Source organism: Cyberlindnera jadinii (assembly GCF_001661405.1).
Source record: "Cyberlindnera jadinii NRRL Y-1542 unplaced genomic scaffold CYBJAscaffold_1, whole genome shotgun sequence".
NCBI lineage: Eukaryota > Fungi > Ascomycota > Saccharomycetes > Phaffomycetales > Wickerhamomycetaceae > Williopsis > Williopsis jadinii.
In genome coordinates this window covers 1721256-1748176 of record NW_017963652.1, presented here as the reverse complement: position 1 = coordinate 1748176, position 26921 = coordinate 1721256, and the positions used below count along the sequence as shown (strand labels likewise).

At 43.2% G+C, this 26921-nt stretch overlaps 11 protein-coding genes across 11 annotated transcripts; 4 read left to right on the top strand and 7 right to left on the bottom strand.

The window, feature by feature from the left end:
- Window positions 1-349: 349 nt before the first annotated feature.
- On the bottom strand, window positions 350-5453 carry NUP192 (Nup192p). The gene has a single exon (XM_020214213.1). The coding sequence runs from the start codon at window positions 5387-5389 to the stop codon at window positions 431-433; it is 4959 nt and encodes a 1652-aa protein (XP_020073557.1). The 5' UTR covers window positions 5390-5453; the 3' UTR covers window positions 350-430.
- Window positions 5454-5588: 135 nt separating this feature from the next.
- On the bottom strand, window positions 5589-7978 carry CYBJADRAFT_165789 (Hsp90-Sba1 closed chaperone complex). Its single transcript, XM_020214212.1, has one exon. It carries the CDS (start codon window positions 7794-7796, stop codon window positions 5694-5696), a length of 2103 nt encoding a protein of 700 aa, XP_020073556.1. The 5' UTR covers window positions 7797-7978; the 3' UTR covers window positions 5589-5693.
- A 320-nt stretch (window positions 7979-8298) lies between these two features.
- KGD1 (alpha-ketoglutarate dehydrogenase KGD1) lies at window positions 8299-11514 on the bottom strand. The gene has a single exon (XM_020214211.1). The coding sequence runs from the start codon at window positions 11397-11399 to the stop codon at window positions 8388-8390; it is 3012 nt and encodes a 1003-aa protein (XP_020073555.1). The 5' UTR covers window positions 11400-11514; the 3' UTR covers window positions 8299-8387.
- A 1145-nt stretch (window positions 11515-12659) lies between these two features.
- On the bottom strand, window positions 12660-14895 carry UTP25 (rRNA-binding ribosome biosynthesis protein UTP25). The gene has a single exon (XM_020213122.1). It carries the CDS (start codon window positions 14888-14890, stop codon window positions 12680-12682), a length of 2211 nt encoding a protein of 736 aa, XP_020073554.1. The 5' UTR covers window positions 14891-14895; the 3' UTR covers window positions 12660-12679.
- Window positions 14896-15716: 821 nt separating this feature from the next.
- PAN5 (2-dehydropantoate 2-reductase PAN5) lies at window positions 15717-16856 on the top strand. The gene has a single exon (XM_020214210.1). It carries the CDS (start codon window positions 15766-15768, stop codon window positions 16798-16800), a length of 1035 nt encoding a protein of 344 aa, XP_020073553.1. The 5' UTR covers window positions 15717-15765; the 3' UTR covers window positions 16801-16856.
- CYBJADRAFT_13607 (uncharacterized protein) lies at window positions 16824-17528 on the bottom strand. The gene has a single exon (XM_020213136.1). The coding sequence runs from the start codon at window positions 17307-17309 to the stop codon at window positions 16848-16850; it is 462 nt and encodes a 153-aa protein (XP_020073552.1). The 5' UTR covers window positions 17310-17528; the 3' UTR covers window positions 16824-16847.
- Window positions 17529-17748: 220 nt separating this feature from the next.
- Window positions 17749-18900, bottom strand: TOD6 (Tod6p; the record flags this gene model as incomplete). Its single annotated transcript, XM_020216168.1, has 1 exon — window positions 17749-18900. One exon carries the CDS (start codon window positions 18898-18900, stop codon window positions 17749-17751), a length of 1152 nt encoding a protein of 383 aa, XP_020073551.1.
- Window positions 18901-20771: 1871 nt separating this feature from the next.
- On the bottom strand, window positions 20772-21926 carry ICE2 (Ice2p; the record flags this gene model as incomplete). The annotated part of the gene is made up of 1 exon (XM_020212236.1): window positions 20772-21926. A coding segment is annotated over one exon (1155 nt), but the record flags the coding sequence as incomplete, so codon positions are not given.
- Window positions 21927-23221: 1295 nt separating this feature from the next.
- CYBJADRAFT_13509 (uncharacterized protein) lies at window positions 23222-23907 on the top strand. The gene has a single exon (XM_020213125.1). The coding sequence runs from the start codon at window positions 23342-23344 to the stop codon at window positions 23792-23794; it is 453 nt and encodes a 150-aa protein (XP_020073549.1). The 5' UTR covers window positions 23222-23341; the 3' UTR covers window positions 23795-23907.
- Window positions 23908-24109: 202 nt separating this feature from the next.
- TPO1 (polyamine transporter TPO1) lies at window positions 24110-25864 on the top strand (the record flags this gene model as incomplete). The annotated part of the gene is made up of 1 exon (XM_020212406.1): window positions 24110-25864. The coding sequence occupies one exon, from the start codon at window positions 24110-24112 to the stop codon at window positions 25862-25864; it is 1755 nt and encodes a 584-aa protein (XP_020073548.1).
- Window positions 25865-26067: 203 nt separating this feature from the next.
- Window positions 26068-26897, top strand: PET18 (Pet18p). The gene has a single exon (XM_020214209.1). It carries the CDS (start codon window positions 26116-26118, stop codon window positions 26815-26817), a length of 702 nt encoding a protein of 233 aa, XP_020073547.1. The 5' UTR covers window positions 26068-26115; the 3' UTR covers window positions 26818-26897.
- Window positions 26898-26921: the final 24 nt, after the last annotated feature.

Here is a 26921-nt window from a genome sequence, read left to right as displayed (position 1 = left end):
TTTTTGGATAACTACGAAGTCAAAGCTGAAAACCTCCTCTCTGAAGTGTTGTCTTCAACTAACCAGCAAAGAGATTCATCCGTCATCACAAACGATCAAAAGAGAGCTCAAGCATATCGTACTGCAGAATTATTGGATGAGAACTTGAATTCTTTGGGATTGAACCTATCCTCTTTGATAACAGAGATTAACGAAGTCAGCGATTCTTTTAACAAGGCTAATGGTTTGGGTAAAGATGATACTACAGAAGAGAATGAGAACTCTCTGAATCAAATCGTGAAACTCTTAAATACCCATTTGGACTCTCTCAAATGGATTGAGAAAAACTCTGATGATTTGAAAAGTGAACTTGATCGGTTCAAAGGTTTAGATTTGTAAGATCAAATAACATGGTTATTAATGGAACATCCTTATGAAGTTGTATTGTATACTAATTTCCAGGGTCGAAGTCTGTCAATGTGCTCAACAACACAAACAAGTTGGCTAGCTCGTTGACGCTGCCTGAATCACTATCTTGCTTTTGTAGCACAACATCGTTCTTGGACTCATCTAAAAGGGACTTCTTCAGTACACAAACAATAAGTCCTTTGAAATGAATCAAGAGGTCTCTTACTTGCAAGATAGAAGTCTTGTTTTCCGAGCTTGTACTCAACAATATAGCAGCAACAAGTTGGAAGGTTGGCACAAGTAGCTCAAATAATGATACTGCCCTTGATGAACTGTCAAGTGACAAAGGCGCGTCAAGATTCAAATTTACACGCACAAATGAAGATGATTGAAGCGTAGACTCATCATAGACCAACTCAATTCCAAGATCTGGGTCAATTAACAAGAACCGACAAGACTTGATGGTTTGGAAGATCTCACTCTGCAGCAATTGTTGAGCCCCATGTCTAGTCTGTGCAACTCTTAGAAGGAAGCACATTATGGCTTTGAAAGCTGTAAGCTCATACAAGAGAGAGTCCAATGTGATTTTAAAGTTGTGCGATAACGACAAAGTCTCATCAGTTCTCTTGATTGACTTCACAAGAAGCAAGAGCAAATTGTTTTTCACCAGGGTATTCAAAACGAAATTGAGATCATTGATGCTTGACAATCGGAACAAAGATTCCAAAAGTAGTAAGCTCGTGATTCTTGTTGGTCCTTCACCACTGATTGCATCGTTACAAATGACAGTGATCAATCTTTCATTCGACAGTTTGATCGTCTGAAGAACTTCTCTCGATATATCTCTGTGCTTCAAGACCCAGAATAAGAATTTGTAACTAAGCACATAGAGATCTGAACGCAAAGCCAGGGATGATGCTGGACTGAGAATTCCGTGAATTGTTGATTTGAATAGAGGATACAGTCTTTCATAGCCATCAACTGTGCTGGTGAGTGTATCATCGGCGGATTTTCTATCCTGGTGATAAATGTCGTATAGGAAAACACAAAGAGACACCAACTCCTCTGCGTACAAAATATCGTGCTCGACATAATCATTGATGCGAGGAATGATGCTTTGGAATACTTCCAGCACAAAGTTGGATCTGCAACTAGGATCCATTTGACCATCTGTTACGATCACTTGAATAAGCTGAACCCAAGCATGAAGGGAGGCCAACTGAGAGCTCTTAAACTTACGGAAGCACAACAGGTTGTTGAACTTTGCTTTGAGAAGGGCTCTTTCAATTAATGCATCTTGCTCGTTGCTTTTGATCGTATTTGGTAGCAGAATCAAACTTGTTGAGGTTCTGGAATCTGCTCTTTTGAGTTGGTCTCTTAGAGTTTCGACCTGCTTATCTTTCTCCTTCTCCTCATCATCAGTATGATAACGACCTTGTACAGCTAGAGCTCTAAGATGTAAATCCAGCACAGCGTCCACATCTTCCAAGTTGAATACTGGTCCATTGGAATCAATATTGAGAGGAATCTTGGTCAAATCAAGTTTCATATCAACATTTTGGAAAATCACCAAGTCTACCTCCGGGATTGTGGTTTCGTCAGCTAAAGAAAACTCCAAATCATCTAAAAATGACAATACCTTTGGCGGTCCTGTAAAGGCACCGTATCCATTAATAAGTGCATCAATATAAGTGTTCGTTTTGGATATTGAGCCGTTGGATGAAGTTCTATGAAGCTCCAAACTCAAATACTGGAGTACAGAGCTTCTGAAACTCAAAAGCTCCAAAAAGGCGCCGATTCCAGGACCTGAATTGAATGCTGTTATAGTGTCGACTCTTGGAGAAAAGTTTTCACCAGACCAGTGGGTCATGACATCAACCCTAGGGGTATTCAAGAGTTTGTGCAGCAGGTCATACCCACACAAGTGTTCTAAAACAATCAAAGAGCTTCTAGGGTTCTTGGACAACTTCAGAATAATTTCAAGGGACAAGGAAGCCAATCGAATTAATGGATAATCAATCTCAACGGAGCTTATTGAAAGCAAGGCAGACTCTAAAATGTAGATTAATGATTTGAACAAAGACTTTCCAGAAGCGACACTTGTTGGAATATCCTCTGAACCCAAGGAAAGCTCATTCTTCCATTCAAATCCTAGAAGGAAATGTGACACGGTAATTGTTTTAGATGAAACCGATAGGTTGTCATTCAAAAAATTCAGAATCAAAATCTTAACTTCGAGACCCTCTGGTGACGTTATCTCTGATTCTAACTGATTGATGAAATGATACTTTATTCTCAGGGACTCGTTGATGCTGTCAAAGATGGTCAACAATTTAGTCTTGGACGCTCCAGCCTTTCCATTGCTACCGAACTGTAACGAGTTTGAGAACTTTGACAAAAGCTTGATGGATCTATATGCTATTGGAATGTCTGGAGATCCAACGTAAAGGGCTATGTGAGCCACAACTGGTAAATTGAACATAATAGCGTCATAAAAAGAGCTCAACCCATGTGTTCCAATTCTTGAAGGCATGTAGAAGTTGTTGTTTTTCTTCAAAATCGGTAGAAGCTCATCAATATAGGCAAACTCAAGTTCCAAAATTTTATCAATGATCCCTAGTGATAAATACACAACCTGTACCTGGCTTGAGTTGAAAGACTTATCACTGATATTATCAAAACCCGTAGAAGCAACATCAATCAACGTCTTGTAAATCTTCTCTTGGAAAAGGAAGTTCAACACAATTGGCGTTGGGTTGGCTTGAACATATGTTGTGAACTCATTTGTAGAAACTATTGTATTCAGGTCAACGTTTGCTGGGAATGAGTTCAATATCAACTTTGGATCAAATGAAGATAAGCAATGATCGACAATTCTCAAAATAGGTTCTTGCAACGCAATTTTCTCCGAGAAGTATAACGACTGTGAATGGAAGAAGACATTAGACAGAATAAATTCCAAATATGGTGTCACACCCGCTTTTCTGTATGGAAGACCAAGGTTGTGTGGGTACGCCAGTGTGAGCTTTCCATGGGAGCTTCTAGGTTTAATTAAAGCTTCAAAAAGGTCAAGATATCCAACAATATCTGCAAAAGAAAGAAGTCTTGTTTGAAAACAGTCCTCTATTGAAGCATCTTGTTGGAATAACCAGCTGTCTAAACTTCTCCAAATTTCCTCTCTTCTCTCGGACGAATTAGATACTAGAGAACGGATCACATGTAAAGCTGCACCGACCAACGGCGTATCTAACTTTACAAACTCAAACAAGATTTCGATAATTGATGAATCAAACAGGTCTTTGATATCTTCATTATGGATGGCAACGTTGTAAATCAATCCAAAGTATGACGCAATCGAAAGAATTGTCTCCTCGTTCAAGTTCTGGTCATCACCATTTTTCTCAAACTTCTTAATGGCATCCATGTGAGCGCTCAAAGCAATGAGTATAGAGGACCATGATATTTTGTCTGAATTGGCCATGAAATGATAAACATGACTAGCATTATCAACGCCTGTTGTCAATCCACTCAACATAACCAAGAACGTAGACCTCATGAGTAAGTCTTCGCCCTTTGAAGCCCACTCAATGAACCCATATGCATTTGATTCTCTATCATCCCAGAAATTCGATATGAGAGATGGCTGCTCAGAGTATAGATAGAACACGGCAAGATAAAATCTCTCGAGATCAGCTCTTTTTGAAACATCATCAAGAAAGAAGTCCTCTCCGGACAACAACGAATCCTCCTCTGAATCTTTCATTTTCACTAACAAGAACGCCGCATCAGAAATAAACGCCTGAACAAACTCATGGAGAACACCTCTCAACATAATCGATAGATTTTCAGAAAGTTTATGGTCTTTGGTAGCAAAATAGACAGGTGCAGCTTGCGGATCTTGTGCCCTCACCTTTTTGGTCTCTTCTTCGTTAACATCCAAAATCAGTTTAGGAACCAGTCTAGGGAGATGTTGCTCAAGCAAAGCACGCATGTCATAAAAAAGATCAAACGTGTTGGTCGACGTATCAGCACATATGATCAACAGTTGTTCTACTGCGCCCAATTGCACGGCAGTTGACATTGGTGTTTCAAGCGCAATTTCAAAATCGAACTTGCTAATACGCTGTGGTGACTTTTTACACCAGCTGATGAAGTGTGTCAAGAATACTAACGTAATAAGTAGCTTTTCTGGTATTTTGTAAACCTCTGGATCTTTCAAGCCTTTCAACAAGGTGCTGTGGATTTGGATAACATCATTATCCGGTATATCATCAAGATTTGTGCAGTAGATTAATAGTCCGGGTAATAAATGTGTGATGTAGAAATCATCAACATCAAAAGTGCCCACAAATTCAAACAACTTTGTGAAATCACTTCTGGATGCTCTATTTTGAGAAAAGATTCCATGGACGATTTCACCAAGAAGCTCATGCTCCTTATTCAGGAAGTCTCTTCTGAATGTCAACTTGAGTTGGAATGCAGTTCCTTGGATCGACCCTATCAACTTTTCTCTATTGACGAGTTGATGTAAAGCCTCGAGCTCCTTATGAACAAACTTGAAACTTTCAAGAATAGCATCGACAAATCCTGGAGACCAAATCGTATCACTGATCACCCTATCGTCAGTGTTGAAGGCATAACTCACAATGTTCAAAATTGACTGCTTTCTCAAATAATACAACGCCTTAGCGCTGTCGAGCAAACCTTTGCCCGTACCGTGTGAGTTATGTATCAACTCCGCAGCGATGAGCTCATCAATACCCAAATCGTCACTTAGAGTGGCGCTGTCGATCTTGAACACATCATTGATCTCATACTCGACACCGCCAAACTTAACCACGCCTTTCTCAAGAACCTGGCGACTCTGAGCAGACTTTGGCGGCGTTTTGGCCAAATTGATGAGATCTGGCTTCAACGTCTCAAGCAATGCCGAATCAACTTGTCCACCTTGGATCGAAGCGTAGAGCCTGTTGAATGGTTCAGTTGTCCAATGCAAGCTCATGTTCCTCCAGATGAAAACGTCAATATTCAGTAAAAATTCGCTTGTTTGGCCTTTCTTTTCTTTGTTTGTGTGCTCTTGTTGATGTTTTTGTTTACAAATTCGAATTCGAAAATGAACAAAAAAAATCATCACCGAAACTGGTACAGGACACAATGTAATATACGCTACAAGTGAAAAGCTCTATTTCAATAAGATCATTAAATTTCTTTACATGTAAACATCATATACACACTCAGCAATTATAATAAAAGCACCTAATCTCTCCATTGTTTTTTACACAGCCAGGAACCTCCCGCGTCCCAGTTTAATCAACCTCTTCCATCTCGGTCTCAGCAACTTGTTCCTCAGTTGGAGTTTCCTTAATTTCCTCTGGCTTCTCAGAAGCCTCCTCCTCGTCGATGTTCAAACCAAGAGAGATCAATCTGTTGATTCTGGTGGCGAACTTGCTTGGCTCATCCAAGGTGAAACCAGAGGTCAACAAGGCAGTCTCGTACAACAAAGTGGTCAAGTCCTTGACAGTTCTGTCTTGAGCACCATCAGCCTCAACCTTGTGCTTCAACTCCTTGATGATTGGGGACTTTGGAGAGATTTCAAAGATCTTCTTGGAAGACATGTAAGAAGACATGGAGCTGTCACGTAAAGCTTGGGCCTTCATGATTCTCTCCATGTTAGCGGACCAACCGAACTGGGCAGTTCTGATGGCAGCTGGAGCGTCACCCAACTTGTGAGAGACAACAACCTTCTCAACGTTGTCACCCAAGATCTCCTTCAAGGCCTTGGCCAAGTTCTCGTACTCAGCCTCTTCCTTTTCTCTAGCAGCCTTCTCTTCATCGGTCTCTTCGAGCTCGAAGTCCTTGGTAATATCAACCAACTTCTTGTCGTCAAACTCCTTCAATTGAGAGAAAGCGTACTCATCAATTGGATCAACCAAGAACAAAACTTCAAAGTCCTTAGCCTTCAAAGCATCCAAGAATGGAGACTTCTCAACAGCCTTCAAGGATTCACCAGTGATGAAGTAGATGTTCTTTTGACCCTCCTTCATTCTTGTGACGTAATCTTGCAAGGATGTAACATCTTCACCAGACTTTGTAGAGTTGTATCTCAACAACTTGGCCAAGGCGTTTCTGTTTTGAGTGTCCTCGTGAATACCGAGTTTGATGTTCTTGGAGAAAGCGGAGTAGAACTTCTCGAATTGTTCAGCATCCTCGGCAATCTCGTTGAAAGTCTCGATCAATTTCTTGACGATGTTCTTTCTGATAACCTTCAAGATCTTGTTTTGTTGCAAGGTTTCTCTGGACAAGTTCAATGGCAAGTCCTCAGAGTCAACAACACCCTTAACGAAGGACAACCATTCTGGAATCAACTCTTCGGCCTCATCGGTAATGAAGACACGACGAACGTACAACTTGATGTTGTTCTTCTTCTTCTTGGATTCGAACAAGTCGAATGGAGCTCTCTTTGGAATGAACAAGATAGCCTTGAACTCCAATTGACCTTCAACAGAGAAGTGCTTGACAGCCAATGGATCTTCCCAGTCGTTAGAGATGGACTTGTAGAAGGCATTGTACTCCTCTTGTGTGACTTCAGATGGGTTTCTTGTCCACAATGGCTTGGTCTTGTTCAAAACCTCAAGTTCTTGAACGGTTTCCTTAACAGTCTTGGTCTTCTTCTCATCCTTCTTCTCCTCGTCCTCATCAACTTCCTCGAGCTTTGGCTTCTTGTCATCCTCCTCCTTGGCCTCCTCTTCGGTTTCTGGAACCTCCTTTTCAACCTCCTTGGTAACAAGAAGCTCGATTGGGTAAGAGACGAACTCAGAGTGACGCTTAACAACCTCCTTGATTCTCTTCTCATCCAAGTACTCCAATTGGTCATCCTTCAAGAACAATCTCAAGATAGTACCACGGGAGATTCTCTCGTTGGTCTCATCCAAAGTGACGGTGAACTTACCACCAGCGTTAGATTCCCAGATGTATTGCTCATCGTCGTTGTTCTTGGAGATAACTTGCACCTTGTCGGCAACCAAGAAAAGAGAGTAGAAACCAACACCGAATTGACCAATCATGGAAACATCGGCACCAGCAGAAAGGGCCTCCATAAAGGATTTGGTACCAGACTTGGCAATGGTACCCAAGTTGTTCACCAAATCAGCCTTGGTCATACCAATACCGGAATCTCTGATCTCAAGGACCTTCTCCTCTGGCTTTGGTGTGATTCTGATGAAGAGGTTTGGCTCGGTGTCCAACTTGGACTTGTCGCTAAGGGACTCGTATCTGATCTTGTCAAGCGCATCGGACGCGTTGGAGATCAACTCTCTAAGGAAAATCTCCTTGTTAGAGTAGACAGTGTTGATGATCAAACTCATCAACTGAGTGATCTCAGCTTGAAATTCATATGATTCTGTTGCCATCTTTGTTTATGAATGTGTTCTCGATTCTATGAATCTGATGAAGAGCTCCCAGCGGCAACGAAGAAAGAAATTGGGCGATACAGCTTTGCCTTTTATACCCGCGCCCACGGTGGACGTCTTTGGAACTTTTTTTTCGTTAATTTTTATCTAGAAAATTCCATGAGCTTTTTCCCCCAGCCCAAAGCTTTTATAACAGCAAGAACGAACCAATTGGAAGGGGAAAAAAATCAACTGATAGAATGTTATCGATCTTTTGTATCTGATTCAAACTGTTCTACAACATTCCATGTTAGAATTGTGCTTATTGTTTCCAGTCTGTTCATCACTGCTATGTAAAGTCCCATTTTGAGGTGTGCCTATGTAACCTTGAAGTGACACCTAAATTGCGTGCTTAGTAAGGCGTTCGCGTAGGGTAACCTCATCTCATCTCATCTCATCTCACATATTCAATAGTGAATAAATGGTCAAAGGACCTCTATACAAGGATTTCTTACAAAGAGACATAGCAGTTACGAATATATAGACATATCTATTCCAAATAATAAATGCGGAATTCGAAATAATAAACAAGTTAATAAACAGATAAATTACTTAGGCACCAAACACTTCATCGATGAAGGCCTTCTCCTCAGCAAGATGCATACCCTTGGAACCCGCAGCAACAGAGGCACTTGGGTCTCTACCAGCGTAACGGAATGCCTTATCACTGTGGATGGTCTCCTTTAACACGGTGCTGAGTCTTGGTTGCACAAAGGACCAAGCACCCATGTTCAATGGCTCCTCCTGACACCAAACCAAATCGGTGGCGTTAGGGAATGAGTTCAAAGAATCACGCAACTGAGCCCATGGGAATGGGTGAAGTTGTTCAACCTTGATGAAAGCAGTGGTCTTATCCTCAATTTCAGCACGTCTCTTGTGCAAAGCAGTGTAAACTTGACCAGAGAGCAAGACAACACGCTTGATCTCATCCTTTGTACCAATACTCTTACCAAGTTCAACATCCTCGATAATCCATTGGAAATGAGCGTCATCGGTGAACTCAGACAAGTTTGATCTGGCCAATGGGTGACGCAACAATTGCTTCGACACAAACAAAGCAAGTGGCTTTCTGAATTGACGGTGCATCTGTCTTCTGTACAAGTGGAATAAGTTGGATGGGGTTGTTGCGTATGCAATTTGGAAGTTACAGTCTTGGTGTTGACGGCTCAATTTCTCTTCAGATGGGAACTGTCTTGGATCCTCATTGGCCAATTGCAAATAACGTTCCAATCTACCAGAAGAGTGCTCTGGACCTTGTCCATCGTAACCGTGAGGCAATGTCAAAACAAGACCAGATCTCTGTTTCCATTTGGATTCAGCAGCAGCAATGAATTGATCAACAATGACTTGAGCGGTGTTGGCAAAATCACCGAACTGGGCCTCCCATTGCACAAATGCATCCGGAGAAGTCAAGGAGTAACCGTACTCGAAACCCATAACACCATACTCAGAAAGAGAAGAGTTAGAGATAACAAAGTCAGCTTGTGTCTCAGAGACATGCTTCAATGGAATGTATGTGTTCTCGGATTTTTGATCGTGCAAGACGGCGTGACGTTGAGAGAAAGTACCTCTCTCAACATCTTGACCAGAAACTCTGACATGGTAACCTTCTTCAACCAAAGAACCGTAAGCCAAAGCCTCAGCAGTGGCCCAGTCAATACCTTCACCAGTCTCAACAGACTTCTTACGTTGGTTCAAAATTCTCTTCAAGTTTCTGTGCACCTCAAAGTTTTCTGGCCAGCTTGAAATGACCTCACCAATGTGTTTAAGCTTGTCCTGTTCAACAGCAGTTGGCAAGTGTGGAAGGATCTCAGTGGCCAACTCCTTTGGTGATTTGAAGCCTTCCCATGGGGTGGTCAACCATTCTCTAGTAGTTGGAACGTATTCCTTTGACTTTTGGAAGGATTGCTCCAAGATATCCCAAACCCAAGCCTTGTGTTCGTTGATATCTTCTTGTGTGAATGAGCCTTCCTTGACCAATTGTTCAGAGTAGAGGTCAATGACGGATTTCTTTTGTGCAATTCTTTGGTACATCAATGGTTGGGTGAAAGCTGGCTGATCAGTTTCATTATGACCATACTTTCTGTAACCAACAACATCGATAATAACATCGGAGTGGAAAGTAGCTCTCCATTCAGCAGCCAAAGTGAAGATAAAGGTAATAGCTTCAACATCATCAGCATTCACGTGGAAGATTGGGGCGTTGATAGCCTTTGCAATATCGGATGGGTACAAAGTAGATCTTGAGAATCTTGGATCAGTGGTGAAACCAATTTGGTTGTTGACAATAACATGAATGGTACCACCAGTTGAATAAGCTGGCAAGTTAGCGAAACCCATAGTCTCGTACACAACACCTTGACCAGCGAAAGCAGCATCACCGTGGAACAAGACACCAATGGCCTTGTCGAAAGTGCCAATATCGTTGTTGAATTGTTGAACTGCTCTTGTTCTACCCAAGACAACTGGATCTTCAGCCTCCAAATGGGATGGGTTAGCAACAAGAGACAAGTTCACGTGCTTACCAGAGGTGGTTGGTCTTTGGAAGTTCATACCCAAGTGGTATTTGACATCACCTGAACCTTCATCGATCTCCTTAGAACCGGTGAATTCGGAAAAGATGGACTCATTTGGCTTTCTGACAACGTTGGACAACATGTTCAATCTACCTCTGTGAGGCATACCAAAGGTAATGTTCTCGACACCAAGCTCAACAGCACGGTCAATGAGGGACTTGACACCTGGAATGACAGACTCGGCACCTTCCAAACCAAATCTCTTATCGTTAGGGAACTTTGTGGACAAGAACGTCTCAAAGGAGGTTGCCCAAACAAGACGATCCAAGATTTGTCTCTTTTGATCAACTGTGTAAGAGTAAGGGGATGGGATCTCGATTCTCTCTCTGAGCCAATCACACTTCTCTCTTGAAGGGATGTGGATGTATTCGAAACCGATTGTTGAACTGTAGAGTTTCTTACATGTGTCAATAATCTCCCCCAAGGTCATCTCATCTTTACCCTCTTGGGCAAATCTAGGCAAGATACCTGGACCCAAGTGGATCTTCTTCGACAAGTCAGCCTCTGTGAATCCATAGTGTTCCAAAGTCAACTCCTTTGGTGGCGGCACCTTCTTGTCGTCACCAAAGGAGATCTCAAGTGGATCAATGTGAGCTCTTTGGTGTCCTCTGACTTGGTAGGCTCTAACGAGCAATTGAACCTTCAAATGGAGCAAGACGTCGTCGTTCCCCACAGAGCCTGTTGGAACAACCGAGACAACACCGTCAGAAGGGTTTGGAACCAAGGTTGGTGGTGGGATGAAAGCCTGGGAAGCCGGAACGTTACCGTCGAGGTTCTTGAAGTAGGCATTCCAAGAGGCGTGGACGGAGGAAGGGTCCTTCTTCCAGGCATCGTACATCTCATCGACGTAGTTGGCGTTAGACGTGCTCAAAAACGAATCATAGGTGGTGGAGTAGTAACGGGCAATGGCGGTTGAGCTCTTGAGGGCAGCGCCCTTCAAAGCGTTGATTCTCGAACGTGTTAGATTTCCACGGAAGGCACTAAGCATTGTGAAAACTAGTTAGATTCTCGAGAAAGAAGGGGTGTATGGGCGATCCAAAACGATGTGTTCGTTGTGTACGTGTTTGTTTCTCCCTTCAATGATGAATACGATGGTGCTTTCTCCAAAGATTTTCTGTTTCAAAGACAACTCGCTGGTTTTATAAAATTGCGGCAAACAGGGGGACCTTGACACCTGCGACATCGGGATACCTCTGCGAGTGGATAAATGCTTCCGGGTCTACGGCCCTGTAGCGCTGGTTCGAAGAGAAGCCTTCGAAAAGAGAGGGAAAACACCCACTGAGAGGGCCACGCTGGAGAGACCAACGGAGTATCGTCAATTGAGAATATGAGTTCGCTACCCTTGGCTAGTTCTATTAGTCTATTTCTACAGGAAGAGTTTCGCCAGTATGATGGTTTGGTTAACGCCATCTCGAACCCCATGTTTCGTTGTGCCTGTTTTCCCCCCAAGCGTCCTTCTGGCACTTGTAATACCAGGATGAAATCCATGGCCTTTGCTCCCACGGTTTCTGCCTCCTTGTATGGCACCGTTGTTTGACAGATCTCTCTAGTTCTCTAAGGCTCCCACTCCGCACGGAAACGTAGCTAAGATCCCTCCACGCTCAGGCCGCCCAAAGTGGAAGCAATAAGCGCATTAGAGGAAGCGCAGAAATCACGGGGACTCTTCCAGAGGTGGTGGCCCAGGTGCCTTGGCCAGCACCGGGCCAACAGGCCCATATTCTACACCCACCAGGCTACAGCACTGTCCACAGCTCGACGGTGGTGCCAAAAACGAGCGGGAAAGGACACCTCTAAACGCTTCAAGGAATAACCAATCACACCGCTGATATCTGCCATTACAGGACTCGGTGCCATCCACCTCTGTCGCGCATATTAGCAGAGTCTGGGAAAAAGCGTATCGGGCCCGACGCAGAGAAAGAACTCTCGCCGTCCCAGTGCACAGATTTAGCAGAAGGCAAGAGAGAGAGAAAAAACCACAAAAGCACTGCACCTGTGATAACAGGACGCTCGGATTCCCTTGTTTTCTTGTTTTTGTGTGTTTCGCGTAACGCCTTCGTTTGTTTCTCTTGGTGTTTTCCTCCTTGACACGGCGGCCGTTTTGAGCCCGGCACTTTTGGGGAACAGCAAATCTGGGGAAGCTCATCGGGGGGCCCAGGTTTGCTGTTGTTGCTGTTCACACACGGGTGGGTGGCCCGGGTGGACGCTTTCGCTACTTCATCGATACGTCTCGGTGCACTACAGGGCGGCAATAAAATATAAGCTATCAAACTATCTAAACTCGTAGAATTCGTTCTGGCCATGTGTGAGAACAGGTGCCCTTTCACTGCCAACCACCCGCTCCAGTGCCAACGCGTCCCATTTCGAATACAGCACCCTGACCGTGGAGATGTTGAAGTCGGCAATCTCGTCGTACACGGATCTCCCGATGGACGAGACAACCTCTGTGTAGAACAGCGGGTTGTTTGGAACACCGTACATCAAGATGTTCTTCACACCTTTGAGATCAAATCTTCTGTAGTGGTGTAATCTCTCGGTATACAGCAGGATCTTGCGGCGGCCTTGTTGGAACAAGGCTCTTGAGCGTGACAAGTCCTTCTGCTCCGAATACTCATTCACATCACAGAACATCAATGAAGTCTTATTCTTCAAGTAGTTTTTGATTCTTAGGAAATCTGTGTACTGTGGAATGTAGAGCAATAAGCCGTCCTCGTACCCGGTTTGCTTGCTCAGAGATGGGACGATGACAGACTTGAAATGATTGAACCTCTCATCAGGTTCCTCCATAGGAGAGGAAGAGGCGAATCTTGAGAAGATTTGCCTTATCTTCAGCCCGACTTTCGCCATGGCACTCTCCTTGTTCGACACAAGTGTTCTAAACCTGTACTTACCAAAGATGTTCATCGATCTAGACAACAGATTGTTGACGTTCGGGGTGTTGTACTCGGTAAAGATCAAGCTCTGGGTAAAGTATTTGGCTTGGTCATCAATTGACCACATTCTAACACGCGAAAAGTCGGTGTCGTGCATCTCTTCCGGGATCTTGTTCAGGTATTTCAAGATCGTCAAGATGTGATCCCAATTCTGTAATTCAATGGCATGTGCTTGATCCACGATAAACATCTCAATGGAACTAAGGAAATCGGACTGGCGTTTCTTCTTATCAGGATTCTCCAACACCAATTGAAGTCCAATTGGGGACGCAAAGATAATGTCAGACTGGTAAAATGACGAATACAGCTTCAAGGTTTTTCTGGTGAACTTCACTCCGAGACAAAAGAAATCGTTGGTGTTCCCTTCAAATAAATCTCTGAAATCTTCAGGTTTCGAGTCTGGGACTCCAGAATCGCTGTAGAACTGACCTTTAAACTTCTTCTGATTTTCAATCTGATCTGCTCCACATAGCTTAATCATTTCTTCAACTACTTGATAACATTGGTGTCTTGTAGGTAGAAGAATAAGGACTTTAGGTCTGGTGAAACCTTGATCTCTAAACTCCTTCTCGTCCTCTGGTTTGATTAGACCTTGCTCTAGCTTCTCGTTTTGATTGGCGATCTTTTGGTTATCCTTTAGAATATGATCTCTGGTCTTGTATACATGGTTCAGTGCATGCAATGCGTACAATTTTCTATAATTCGAGACGTTTGTGTGAGAAACATATGGGAATATAATATCCCTGTAAGACATCATAGGGTCGAATATCTGTTTGGAGATATCATCGTCAAGTGTTGGACCATAGTTTTCAATAAATTTTTCCAAAACACGGTTCTTAATGCTGTATGAATCTAACGAATGATCTTTCGGGATAGATCTGAAGTTCGAGGACCCTTCCACTGGTGGGAGAGATGCAATACAACTATGCGTCTTGGTCTGGAACTTTTGGTTGATCCATCTGTTAGTTCCCTTCTGGAACTTATCAGTACACTCTTTTAGATAATCCTCTGGAGCAGTAGCAAAATGAACTTCAAATGGATCTTCGTTGTCCTTTTCATCATCTGATTCATCAGCAAATTCTTCTTCATCGTTATCAGACTCTTCCTGAACAATACCAGCAATATGATCTTCTTCTTCCTCTTCTTCTTCTTGTTCTTCTTGTTCTTCCTCCTCATCCCTTTCGTCTTTTTCACTGTGTCCATTATTTATGTCTTCCGCATTGTCATCTTGTTCGTCCTCTTCTTCAAGCTCCTGCTCAGCTGTCAACAAGTTCAGCAAAGCATCATAAGCTTTTCCTTTATCATCCACAGCATCTTTTTCATCATCACTGGACTCATCGGTGGCATATGGACCCTTGTTTCTGTCCTGCATCTCCTCATTCTCTACTTCTTCCTCTTCTTCTTCTTCTCTACGAAGAGGTTTTCGAGCGTTCCTTGTCACAGTTCTATACTCAGATCTTCCTCTATTGAGTTTGACTTTCTTCCTAGGAACATCTGAGTCATTAGAAGAGTGATTTCTTCTGTCTTTACGGGCATTACTGGCACCCATCTTTAGTCAATTCGTATTTAATCGTTCCAGTATGAAACGAAGCTCATCTCTTGTGAAACTTTTTTCCCATCACCTTAGAGAAAGAGTGCATGTACCACTATGGTATGGGAAACACATGAAGGTGTCCAAACCGATTATTAATATGGCTCTAGGGGAAATGGACTTGTGTTTGGTTTTAAGAGTTGCAAGCAAATGACCCTTGATTAGTCCCAAGTTGCTCAATCAGCAGACATAATTGTCAATTCTCGCCATGTGCCATCAGTTACATGATGGAAAATTAACAAAGTATGATCAACTATGATTTAACATCCGAACACCAACAATGTCGGAGTTTAGTAGACAACCGTGACATGCCTGGTTATCAGTTAATACAATGATTGATAAATGGAAATTGATAACATATGAAATAACTCTTCCGTTCACTTTGGTGCTTAGATATCTATTTAATGCATCCTTGTGTTAATATTAAATAAGGTCAATAAATATATCCCTTTAGATAATTTTTAAATATTATATAGAAATCAGTGGTGGCACATTAAGAATTTTAATGAGAAAATGGTACTAATTTATGATAATTTGATACAGAAAAATATTTAGAATAATCCAATTACCGATCATCTCACATGAAAGCCAGATCATGATCTATAAATCTTTGTCCCTCTAAACAGTTCCTTATCTTTTAAACAGCCAATTATGTAACTGAAAATTCCCGGTGGAGGTGATAAACGCATCACCTCCACCCATAGCATTGTTGCATATCAAAAAAAGCGCCGAACGATCTCGTCATCATGAGCCGTGAAATATATATATCTAGAGAGGCAGTCATTTTAAATCTCCCTGTATACTGTTTTTGCAGTAAAAACAATCAATCGATAATGACTAAGAGTAGTGGTACTGTGCACATACTTGGAGCTGGTTCTATTGGTGGACTTGTTGCATATGAACTATCCACCTTGGCATCTCCACCGAAGACGGTCCTCTTATGGCGTAACTCGTCAAGATTGGCTGATTTCAGAGACCGTTACCTCTCCAAAGTAACCATAAGAAGACTGTTCAAGACCCCAGTTGAATCTGTTAGTGGAACATTTGATTCAGCAATTGCAAGTACTTTGAACGGGCCTATATCTAATCTCATAGTCACTACAAAGACTTACCAAACTCAGAGTGCTTTGAGACCTTATTTACACCTCATCGACAAATCAACGAATATCCTCTTGATTCAAAATGGACTTGGTGTTTCAGATGAGCTAATCCGTGATGTTTGGCCAGATGAGTCCAATCGCCCAACTTTGTACCAAGGTGTCATCAACCACGGTGCGTTCATTGTCCCAGATGACAACGAATACATTGTCGCACATGCTGGTTTTGCAGATTTAAACATTGCTCAGGTTTCTTCTGATGACACGTCTTCCTTACCACTGTTTATCCAACAATTGGTGGATGCAAAGGGACTTGTGACTCACTACATGCCATACTCCGATTTGTTGCTGATTCAGTTGAAGAAATTTACCGTTAACGCTTGTATTAATTCTATCACTTCAATCATTGATTGTATCAATGGTGAATTGGGCAAAGGTGACAAGGCACCCCAACTGTTTCACGATATCATCGAGGAGTCAATTGGAATCTTCAAGAAGTGTATTCCTGAGTTGAAGGACAATCCGAATGTCGATAAAGTCTTAGACAAAGAGAAATTGATTGCCAATGTCATTGAAGTTGGTACTGTTGTAAATGCACAAAATTCAAGCTCTATGAGACAGGACGTTTTAAACTTGAGGGAGACAGAAGTGGACTACATCAATGGATATGTTGTGAAGCTTGCACACAACAATGGATTGGAGGCTAAAGTAAACCAGACAATTACAAATCTCGTCAAGTTGAGGTTATCGATCAATAGAAATAGAGCTTAAAATTTAATGTCAATATATAGTTGTTTAATATGAGGAGGAAATATAGCTTAATTGACAGCATCTTTGACTTTATCAGCGGCCTTATCAACACCTTCTTTCACGCTGTCCTTAACTTGGTCAGCCTTTTCGTCAAGATCTTTGTCCTTAGCCTCATCTTTCAAATCAGATTTGAGATCCTGGGCCTTGTCCTTAGCATCTGCAGCCACTTCATTAGTCTTTTGCTTTGCACTTTCAGCAAATTCCTCGGCCTTTTCCTGTGTATTATCCTTCAATTCTTGAGCTTTATCCTTAATGTTCTCGGTGACTTCCTCGGCTTTACCCTTGACAGCATCAGCGGTGTCCTCTGCAGATTCAATGGTGTTGGCTGCGGCCTTACCAACTGCCTTGTTGATGTCGTCGGCTATTTTTTTTGCACTGTCAATGATTGAGTAAGGACGGTAACCCATGGTTGGTCTGCCGGTGTAGGCAATGGATCTTGTAATTGTAGTTCTTCTCAAGAGTCTAAACATTTTGTGTGATTGCAATTTTGATTTGATTCTTGATTAAAAGATCAGATCTACTAGAGAGAGGAGGGCATGGTACCTGGCTTATATACACAGAGAGCAAAGGCATAAATCAAGATCTATAGTTAATTGCTTTATTGCTACGCGCAAAACACTTAAACTTTCTACAAGCATATGACGTCCAATTCATTGCTCATTGGGTTCAATTGTTTTCATGTATCCCTTGCTATGTTCGTGCTTTTTTTTTGCTATTTCGGTAATAACGTCATTGCTCTTGGTAAGTTCTGTGTGAACAACGACAATAATTGCTACACTCAAAGGTATAAAGAAAAGTACATTTTATATTCCCCTGATTTTGTTATTGAACTGAAAACATCCAATCCCGTGGTGTCGTTGCAAAAATCATTCCTCGTTAAACATCATTCCTTTTAAATAATATCAAAACTCACTTGGTAAAATAGTCGTGGAACAGCACACCCAAAGATGGCAGCTTTGTTGTAGTGGAATTTGTTGTAGTATTCGTGGCAGTTGAAGCTACACTGGTGGTTCTGGAGATCGGTGGTGGTGTGTGTTTCTCATCCTCGTCATCACTCACGGCACTTTCCCTCAAGACAGAATTCCTTCTGACGTTAGAGATCGAGCCCTTACGTAATGTGTATCTGTCACCCACTGGAGTCATGTTGTTGAACAAAGGCGGCACCGTGTAACTAAAAGACTTAGACCTTAGCGCATCACCGCTGAGGAATCCCACAGAGTTTTGCGATGAGCTTGAAAAGGAGCGTTCACGGAGAACACCGCCGGAATGGATCGGTGTAACAGAGTGAGAATGACGCTTACGTCTAGGGGTTGCAGTTAGATAGACGTGTTTCGTGGTATCCTTGAGGGTTTCCTTTAAAGTCTTTGGTTCCAAAGTGCTTATACGTTTATGGATCTCCGCCTCTGACCGTTGCGGCAAGAGTATTGATAGCTCTGCAAAGCTCAAAGCTCTTCTGCGACGAGCAAGGAGTAAACCATCCTCCTCTGGAGTCCATTCATCGGATGAGCTCGAGTTTATCGAAGAGGAAAGCGGGTCAGCACCATCGTCTTCCGCGGTGATGTTCTTTTTCCCCTTTGCCTGTTTGAACGTATACGACATCTCTGGTATCTGCATAGGTCTTGATTGTGAGGATGAATACGAACGTGATAACTTTGACACCTTGCTAGTACCAGCGCCAGCAGCACCCTTCCCATTGGCATGGGGCTTTGTTTGTGGTGTGTGCGCGTTCCCGAGCGTGAGCGCAGCAGATGATGACAACGGGGATTGCGAGGGCGGAGATGTTGACGGCGATGAGGTTCCATCTTTCGCCAAAACCGTTGGCGGAGTGGACTGATTCGACGAGGGAGCAGAGGACGAGCCACCGTTAGCACCTTTCAATGAACCAGAACGTAGTCGACGCCAGCGGAACTGACACGCGTTTGGCGTTCTGTGTGCGAAGTGCGAGGCGATCTCCTTCCAGCCCAACTTCTGCTGTTCTTTTAAATGTCGTAGCAAGAGGTCATCCTGTGGGTCCCAAGAAGAAGGCGTGCGAGAAAACACCCTTGTGAGTTTATCCTCCATGGTGACAAGTCGTGAATTAACGTGTAAAAGTAGTTATAACGGATTCCTCTTTGGGCCAAAGTTTTTAGACTCCCCTCCTATTGTTCCAAAAATAATGTCGTTGGTGTTGTCGACAATGAGAGATGGGTTACAATCGTGTGATGGGGTGGGAAACTGTGGGTCTCTTTTGTGGACGATCGAGACAGAAGCCGAAATGAAAAAAACAGAGACTGTGGACAAAAAGCTGTGAGATGTCCCTTGCTGAATATTGAGAGTGGTTTGTCGCAGAATATTAAAGATTTCGACTCTTTTTCTTTTGTTCCTTGTTTGTTTGAGAAGTGGAAGAGAGAGAGAAATATATTGAGCAATTTGCAACAATTCACCACCAAAAATTCGAAACCGTGTGCGATGCGTTAAAATGAAACGTCGATGACCCGTTGACTTTTTTTTTTCTTCCGGCGTTGCGTCTTCGAACGAGAATTAACGGTCCATCGCCTTCTCCTCGCTATAGAATCAATCGGTTTTTGCGCCACAAGATTACCCTTTACGGTCACAAATTTCGCGATGAGCTCTTTTTTTTCGCATCGGTTCCAACTTTCGACGTCTGTCTTTTCTCCCTTTGTCTTGGTTAATTATGAACCTATTCGAGCAGTGAACGTGTCACGCTTCAGATGGTGTAAACGTAACCTTCAATCGTAGCTTGTAGCGTGTAAGGACGGACACTTCTTCCAGACGAACTCTGTCGGAACGCCCCGCGAAGCTGCGATAGGAGATAGCGTACATGACACACTGTATCATGTAGTACGTGGGCTGTGTCTACGGATTTTAACTGGCGGGATAAGAAAATTTAAACGGGACACGCGATATACAGTTAGTACCGGTGCAAAGTGGACTAATGGCAACAACACGGCAGGAAAACATGTCATAGGGTACAACACACGGTAGGTGTTACGTGATTAGCTGGACAGTTCGTAGGGGTAGGTTAGTGCGTTTATGGAGTTACTATTAGTGTGGCATTAAACAGTGCCAATCGCGTAGTACCACAAACTGGAAGAATTATATGTAGGCACCTGTCATACCGCGGGAAGGAATGGTATCCCGTGAGGAGAGGACCACCACATTTTTTTTTACACGGGATAGTTGGATTGGACTCGTGCCCCACTAAAGTTGTAAAAACCCCTATCTTTGTAATTTGCCACCAACCATGGTGTGTTTTACCAGTGGGGTTGGGTGCTTGCTTTCGTTAAGCTTTAAGCAACTGTGTCACATACGTCACAGGGAAATACAACAAAGAACCGGCGGACGTGATGTACTATTGTGTTGGACCTATCACAAAGCTTATTACGTTTGTTTGTCATTTGAATTTATAGATAGTTCATTCAAACATATAGACGGGTTTGTCGTCTAAACGTCATGCTAGTAGTGTTTGGCAAAATCCAGGAATTTCTCGCTTACAATGCGAGACAATACCAAGCCTGAATGTTAGATACGGCATGAAATGACGCCTTTTAAAACCCCCAAGCACGCAAATGGTTGTAATCCAAAAGCCGGGTACCGGTTGAAACAGCTTTTTTGACGGCTTTGTTCGCCTTGGGCCTCGAAATTGGGCACATGCAGATGAGTAACACCCAGACACCCTTGCTCATCGCACAATTCCACAGTCTCACCGAGCAGTGATGAAGTGCATTCTACAGTGCATACATATTTTGGGTGCCACACTTTTTGGTGCAAGTGTTGAATTGAGGTGAAGCTCGGTGTGAATAGCCTACCGAACTACAGGGCAAACCGCATGGTGTTTAGAAAGAGAAATGTATGTTTCCCATACACTATATTATATATGTATCCCGAGTTAGCGTAACAAAACCTTACCCTTTCCATTCCTGTGGGTCCGTAAACAACTCCAAAGCATACAGCCCTAGCGTGCTGAACATGTTGATCCAATTCCAGAATAACCATGGATCAACAACAATTTCTTGACCTTCTCTTTTGTCGAGCGGCAACCACCATCCCCAGATACACAATTCGGAATCCAGCTCGTTGGAATACTGCATCATCAAGTGCGTATAAACGGCAATGATAATGCACGGCGAAAATGCGTATATGACCCTCATAGACCTCGTTGAAGGTTGTGGATTTTTCAAAGCTGGGATTATCCTCGTTGCAGAGTAGAAGACAGATACACGGTATGCAAGGTTCACAAGTACCGTTGGTGTTACTGTCTTTGCAGCGGCAATGAAGAAATCCAACACAGCTTGAAACGACACAGGAACGTTCCACGTGAGAGAGGATACGAGATGCGTTACAGAATCTGTGAGTAACAGTGGCAAGAATTGAACATCCAACCTTATTTGGTTTGTAGCACTGGAGATGAGGATGCCCATTTCGTTTGATGCCAGTAGAGAAAGTTCTGGAAACGTCTCATAGATACATCTCACAACGTATGCAAACAACAACGAGCTCTCCACCGTGGAGCCACGTTTAGAGATGATACCGTAGAGTCCAACACCACAACAGAAAGTTAGGATGGCGCCAATCAGAGATGCAGATGCGGAGCTGATTTCCACAGAGGAAGAATAGATTCTGTAGAGAAAATACATCGAAGTAGTAATGATACCACCAGAGCTTAGCAGGCTAACGATGACCCAACTTTCAGACTTGTTCAATTTCAACCATGTGAAGGTTTGTCCAATGCTCTGGATTGCCAGCACTGTGCATAAACCTTCTAGGAGTGTAAACCAAGGGGTAGACTTTTGAATCACGTACATCCATGGTTTTATAAAGAACTTATAGTACACAATATGGTCCAATTTCAACTGTTCCATATCGTTGTTGTTGAAGACAGACAATGAAAATGTCAGTATACTCGGTATCAGCAAGTGCTGTGAGTAGTAGAGTACATTCACCACCCAATTCCTATACAGGACGAGCCGTATCACTGTTAAACTCGAGTAGATACAGAATAACGTCACGGTGAAGGTCAGTCCACAATACACACCACCAACTTGGAAAGCAATAGGGACCGTTAGTACGATGAGTAAAAGGTACAGCGTTGTGAAGAATGCCCTGACAAAGTTATAGACTTGCTTATAGGGTGAAGGTTTCCTTATCCTTTTGAGAGACGCATTTGAGCTCGTTGAAGAGTGTGACGATGAAGAAGACATCGACGATAGTGATGTACTCGAAGCCATCTGTGTATGATTTTGTTATGCTGTGCAAACCCCAGTCAGACTATGACCGTGTATGAGAGCGTGTTTGTGTGCGGGTATCTGTCAGTGTAACCGCTTGTCCCTTTGAAAATGTCCCGTTGGTGCTGCTGTGTGGATTCTTTGCCAGAGGATGAGGAATTCAGAACAGCACAACAAATAAAGCGGGTTGAAAGGGTTCTAAGATATCAATTATCGTGTTTCTCAAGAGGATGGGTTAATGAACAGTTTTGATAACGTTGTGTCCGTGAAAGTTCTTTCCCTTCCTTTTTTAAATGACAGAGTATGTTACAAAAATGTCCTTGAAATTAGCTGGACTGTGAGCTCCTTTTGATGTCGTTTGATAAAGTTCTTTGTTTTGTTACCTGTTTCATTTTTCAATTTTTTTAAGCGCTGGAAAAATGGTCGACAAACTCAAAAAAAACCCTTGAGTGTCTGAAAGTTTTCCCAGCTTTTCCCTCTGTGTGGCATTGTTGTTTGGGCGGCTTTCTTTTTCAGTTCTGGGAAATTATTGAAACAACCCAAAAGGGAAGAATTCCTGTTTCAGAAAACGCATTACATAAGTGATTATTCATCACCTAAGCCGAGTGTTTCTCGGCCGCGCAGTTCCCAAAAACGGAGGTAAAGGGCTGTAGCTAATATGACATGACTGATTCTTGGTTTCTTTTTGTTCTTTTGGTTGGGTTTTTTGGCCATGTTAGTAATAAGAGGGGCTGATTGTTCGGATGTGTTGGTTCACTTTCGGGTCCCGCTTAGTAATTGAGAAGATCAACCGAGCACCAGTCTTTTCAGGGGCGATTTATATTGTATGTAGTTATAGTTCCGTTGATACATGGGTGAGGTTCTGTAAGATATGTTCAGCCCGAAGATCTTCGTATCACTGAATCGTGGACGCTGCTCGAAGAGAAACGGGGTTAATAAAGAGTTTGGATCGGATACAGCGTAGAGCCGAAGAGCAGACGCTACGGTTAATCGTCGCTCAGAAATGTGGTGGTCGTATGCACGGCAATGACGGCGCATCTACTCTACAGACGACTACAGTAAACACGAGGCTACGTTTGGAGCACCATTTGAGCTGTTAAGAATGTTCAACTAAATAGAACTGGATTTGCACCGAGTGTTCTTGGTCCGGCATGCTAAACTGTAAGAGGGATATAGCAGTAAGGGCTACGCTGTAGATTCCGTTCAAGGGTCCCCGACCATTGACCAGCCAAGGAGGACAGATTTAAAGCATACAATGTGCACTACAAAGACACAAAATGGGTCCACGGGAGGTCCTTATCACGTCCCGACTAATTGCACAGGTTCCAAAACAGTTATTGCACCATGGAACAGCGACAAATGTGGAAATATTGGGTGTTTATTTCGAATACCCCGTCCCACCGTCGTTCGCATCACCTCGTGGAACTTTCAACGGGATGAATAAACATCGCCCGGCAGTTTCAGTTTACATCCCACTACAACGCCAGCAAAGCGTTCATGGGAACCAATCCATTCGTCGCCAGTTACAAATCTACAACACCCTTTCATCAAACACACCATCATGTTCCCTCACAGTATCAAGAATGCTTCACCCAGATTGTGTCATCAAACCTCAATTGGTGCCCTCTCCTCACTTGTCATTCACCACAACACATGCTTGGCTGTTGTGTTTCTGTTGTCTCCGAACGGTTGTTTCCCATCTCAGCAAAAGCTCCGACGCTTGTGCATAGACATGCGTCTGAGCGACATGAGGGAAAAAGTTTTTATATCCAGAAGGAAAAAGAAAATAAACACATAGGGCTAAAACTTTGGCAGATGGGGACGTGAGCCTTATATAAATATCCCCCATCTCCTCTGTCTTATGTATCATGTTGTACCGAGCAGCACTTGAAATTTCTCAGCACTTGATTTCTCCGAGCTTGCTCCAAGCTTCCAACTGCAACTTTATAATACCGCTGGAGATTCTACGTTAGGCACACGAGTACTTTCTGCCATTGACACGTACTAAGACTTCGATGACGTCTTCATCCGACCACTCCAGTACCATGGCCAACAGTAATATCTCAACAACTCCGAAAGTTGAACATGCAGGGGACGACAACTCTCTGAGCCCCACCTCATCGTCATCGCATAACTCGTCCTCTGCAGACAGTGAGTTTGCACAGGACCCCCAGTCCCTTCCCGATGCTGTGGGCGATGTTGAAAACCAAGCCAAGAGGGTCAAGACTTTGGATGAAGAATTAGATCACGTTGAGGCAAGCGATGCTGTCTCAAGAGAACTCTCCAGAGTCTTGACTGCTGCGTACACAACAGAAGAGGAGAACGAACATGCAAAGACCCCAATGCCACCAATGGGTCTCAACAAGGAGATTCCAACGGACTTCCCAGACCCCGAACCTTATACCGTTTCTTTCAACGGGCCGGATGATCCATTGCACCCACACAACTGGAATATGAAGAGAAAGGTTTGGATATGTGCAATTATTGGTGCCATGACCGCCGCGGTGGCCATGGGCTCCTCTATGTACTCACCAGGTATCTTGGAGGTTTCTGAGGAATTCCACATTGGTCACGTCACAGCTACTTTGGGTATATCGTTATACGTCTTGGGGTTTGCAACTGGTCCGGTTGTTTGGGCTCCATTATCAGAATTGTACGGTAGAAGACCAGTTTTGTTGATCTCTGGACTTGGGTTCGTCTGTTTCACATTTGCAGTTGCAACTGCTAAAGATATCCAGACTGTGATGCTTTGTAGAGCGTTTGCAGGTATTATAGGTGCTGCGCCATTGGTGGTTGTACCCGCTGCCTTTGCAGACCTTTTCGGAAACAGAACTCGTGGTAAGGCCATTGCAATCTTCTCCATGATGGTGTTTTGTATGCCATTGCTTGCACCTGTCATCGGTGCCTTTGTCGTTTCATCTTACTTGGGATGGAGATGGACCCAATATCTTATTGGAATCTTTGGCTCATTCTCACTTGCACTAGTTGCAGTCTTCTTTGAAGAAACTCACCATCCAATCATTCTAGTCAACAAGGCTAAGGAGATTAAAAAACGTACTGGTAACTGGTTGATTCATGCACCACATGACGAATTCGAACTCACAGTCAAGGACATTGTTGAAAAGAACATCACCCGTCCATTGATCATGGTTGCCACGGAACCAATTCTGTTCCTTATCTCATTTTACAACGCTTTCATTTATGGTATTCTTTATCTCCTACTTTCTGCTTACCCTATCGTCTTTGCCGAGGGTTATCGTATGACAGGTGGTACCAGTGAATTGCCATATTTGGGTCTTGTCGTTGGTATGATGTTTGGTGGTGCTGTTTGTCTGTGGGCTGAAGGTGCCTATTTGAAAGCCATGGACAGTAACGGTGGTAAGATCGTTCCTGAGGCTCGTCTGATTTCGGTGTTCTATGGTTCGGTTTTGTTTCCAGTGGGTCTTTTCTGGTTTACATGGACAGGTAACTATCCAGATAAAGTCCATTGGATGGCTCCGACCGCTGCTGGTGTCTTTATCGGATTTGGATTGATTACCATCTTCAACGGTTCTATCAACTACATCATTGATTCATACCTGGTGTTTGCAGCTTCGGCTCTTGCAGGTAACACCTTCTTCAGATCCGGGTTTGCATGTGCGTTCCCATTGTTTGCGGTGCAGATGTTCCATGCCATGGGTACTAACTGGGCAGGTTTGCTTCTTTCATGTGTGGGTTTTGCTCTTGTGCCGGTTCCATTCTTGTTCTATAAGTATGGAAAGCGTCTTAGAGCAAAGTCAAAGTACGCCTTTGTTCTATGAAGCTTGATATCAGCCTCTGTACATACTTCACATCATTATCATTTCATATCCACTTTATAATAACGTCATTGCGACTTTCCGTATAGACATTCATTGTTGCATTTATGTAGTCGTTGTAAGATGCATACTAATAAAAATGGGCGAAGGCTGTAAGCGCATATACCATCGGAAAGCTGGATTTACGTTGAATTGGATACAATGCGAAGTATTCCTTCTACATAACACCATGAATCACTGTCAAAGTACACGGGATGAGCAAAGTAGAGCAATTGCTAGAGAAGAACAAGGCCAAATTCCAAGAGTCAATTACTCATCCTCTGACGAATGAGTTATGCGATGGAACTCTTCCGGATTACAAGTTGTACACCTTTCTGGTCCAAGATTTGCAATATTTCCACATTGCACTGAGAATCATGGGGAAGGCACTCTCGTTGTGTACCAATGGCGATTCGTTGGTGGTCTTGGGCAAGCAAGTTGCACTTCTAGCTGGCAGAGAGAATGACTATTTTGACATCACGATGGGCATCTTAAAGGAGACGTCGTTGAAAGAGCTCCAGGAGAATATCCCTCTGTTATTGACAGACTCACCAGTGAGACTGCTTCAAGTCAAGTCGTATATCCAATTCATGGAAAAGCTGATCGATAACGTCACCTGCTATGCTGAGATCATCACCTATATCTATGTTATGGAAAAGGTGTATTTGGGATGGGCTCAGTACAACAGTGAGAAGCTTAAGTCACAGCAGATAAAACTGGCATACAAACACCAAGAATGGATTGACCTTCACAGTGGTGAAGAGTTCGAAACTTGGGTCGAGTTCCTAGCGAATGAGATTGAGAGGGCATCTACAGAGTGCTCTCCAGAGCAGTGGGCGAGATGCAACGCCATATTCGCTGAAACTGTACAGTTGGAAATCAACTTCTTCGAAGGGTGCTATAACTTCAAGGGTTAGAGAGCAACTTCACAGCCTATAACAAGATATCAACAATGACTAGTTTCAGGAATAAACAATTATAGAGCTCTAAATAAAAGGCCTCTTCCGCAGAGACGTAGATT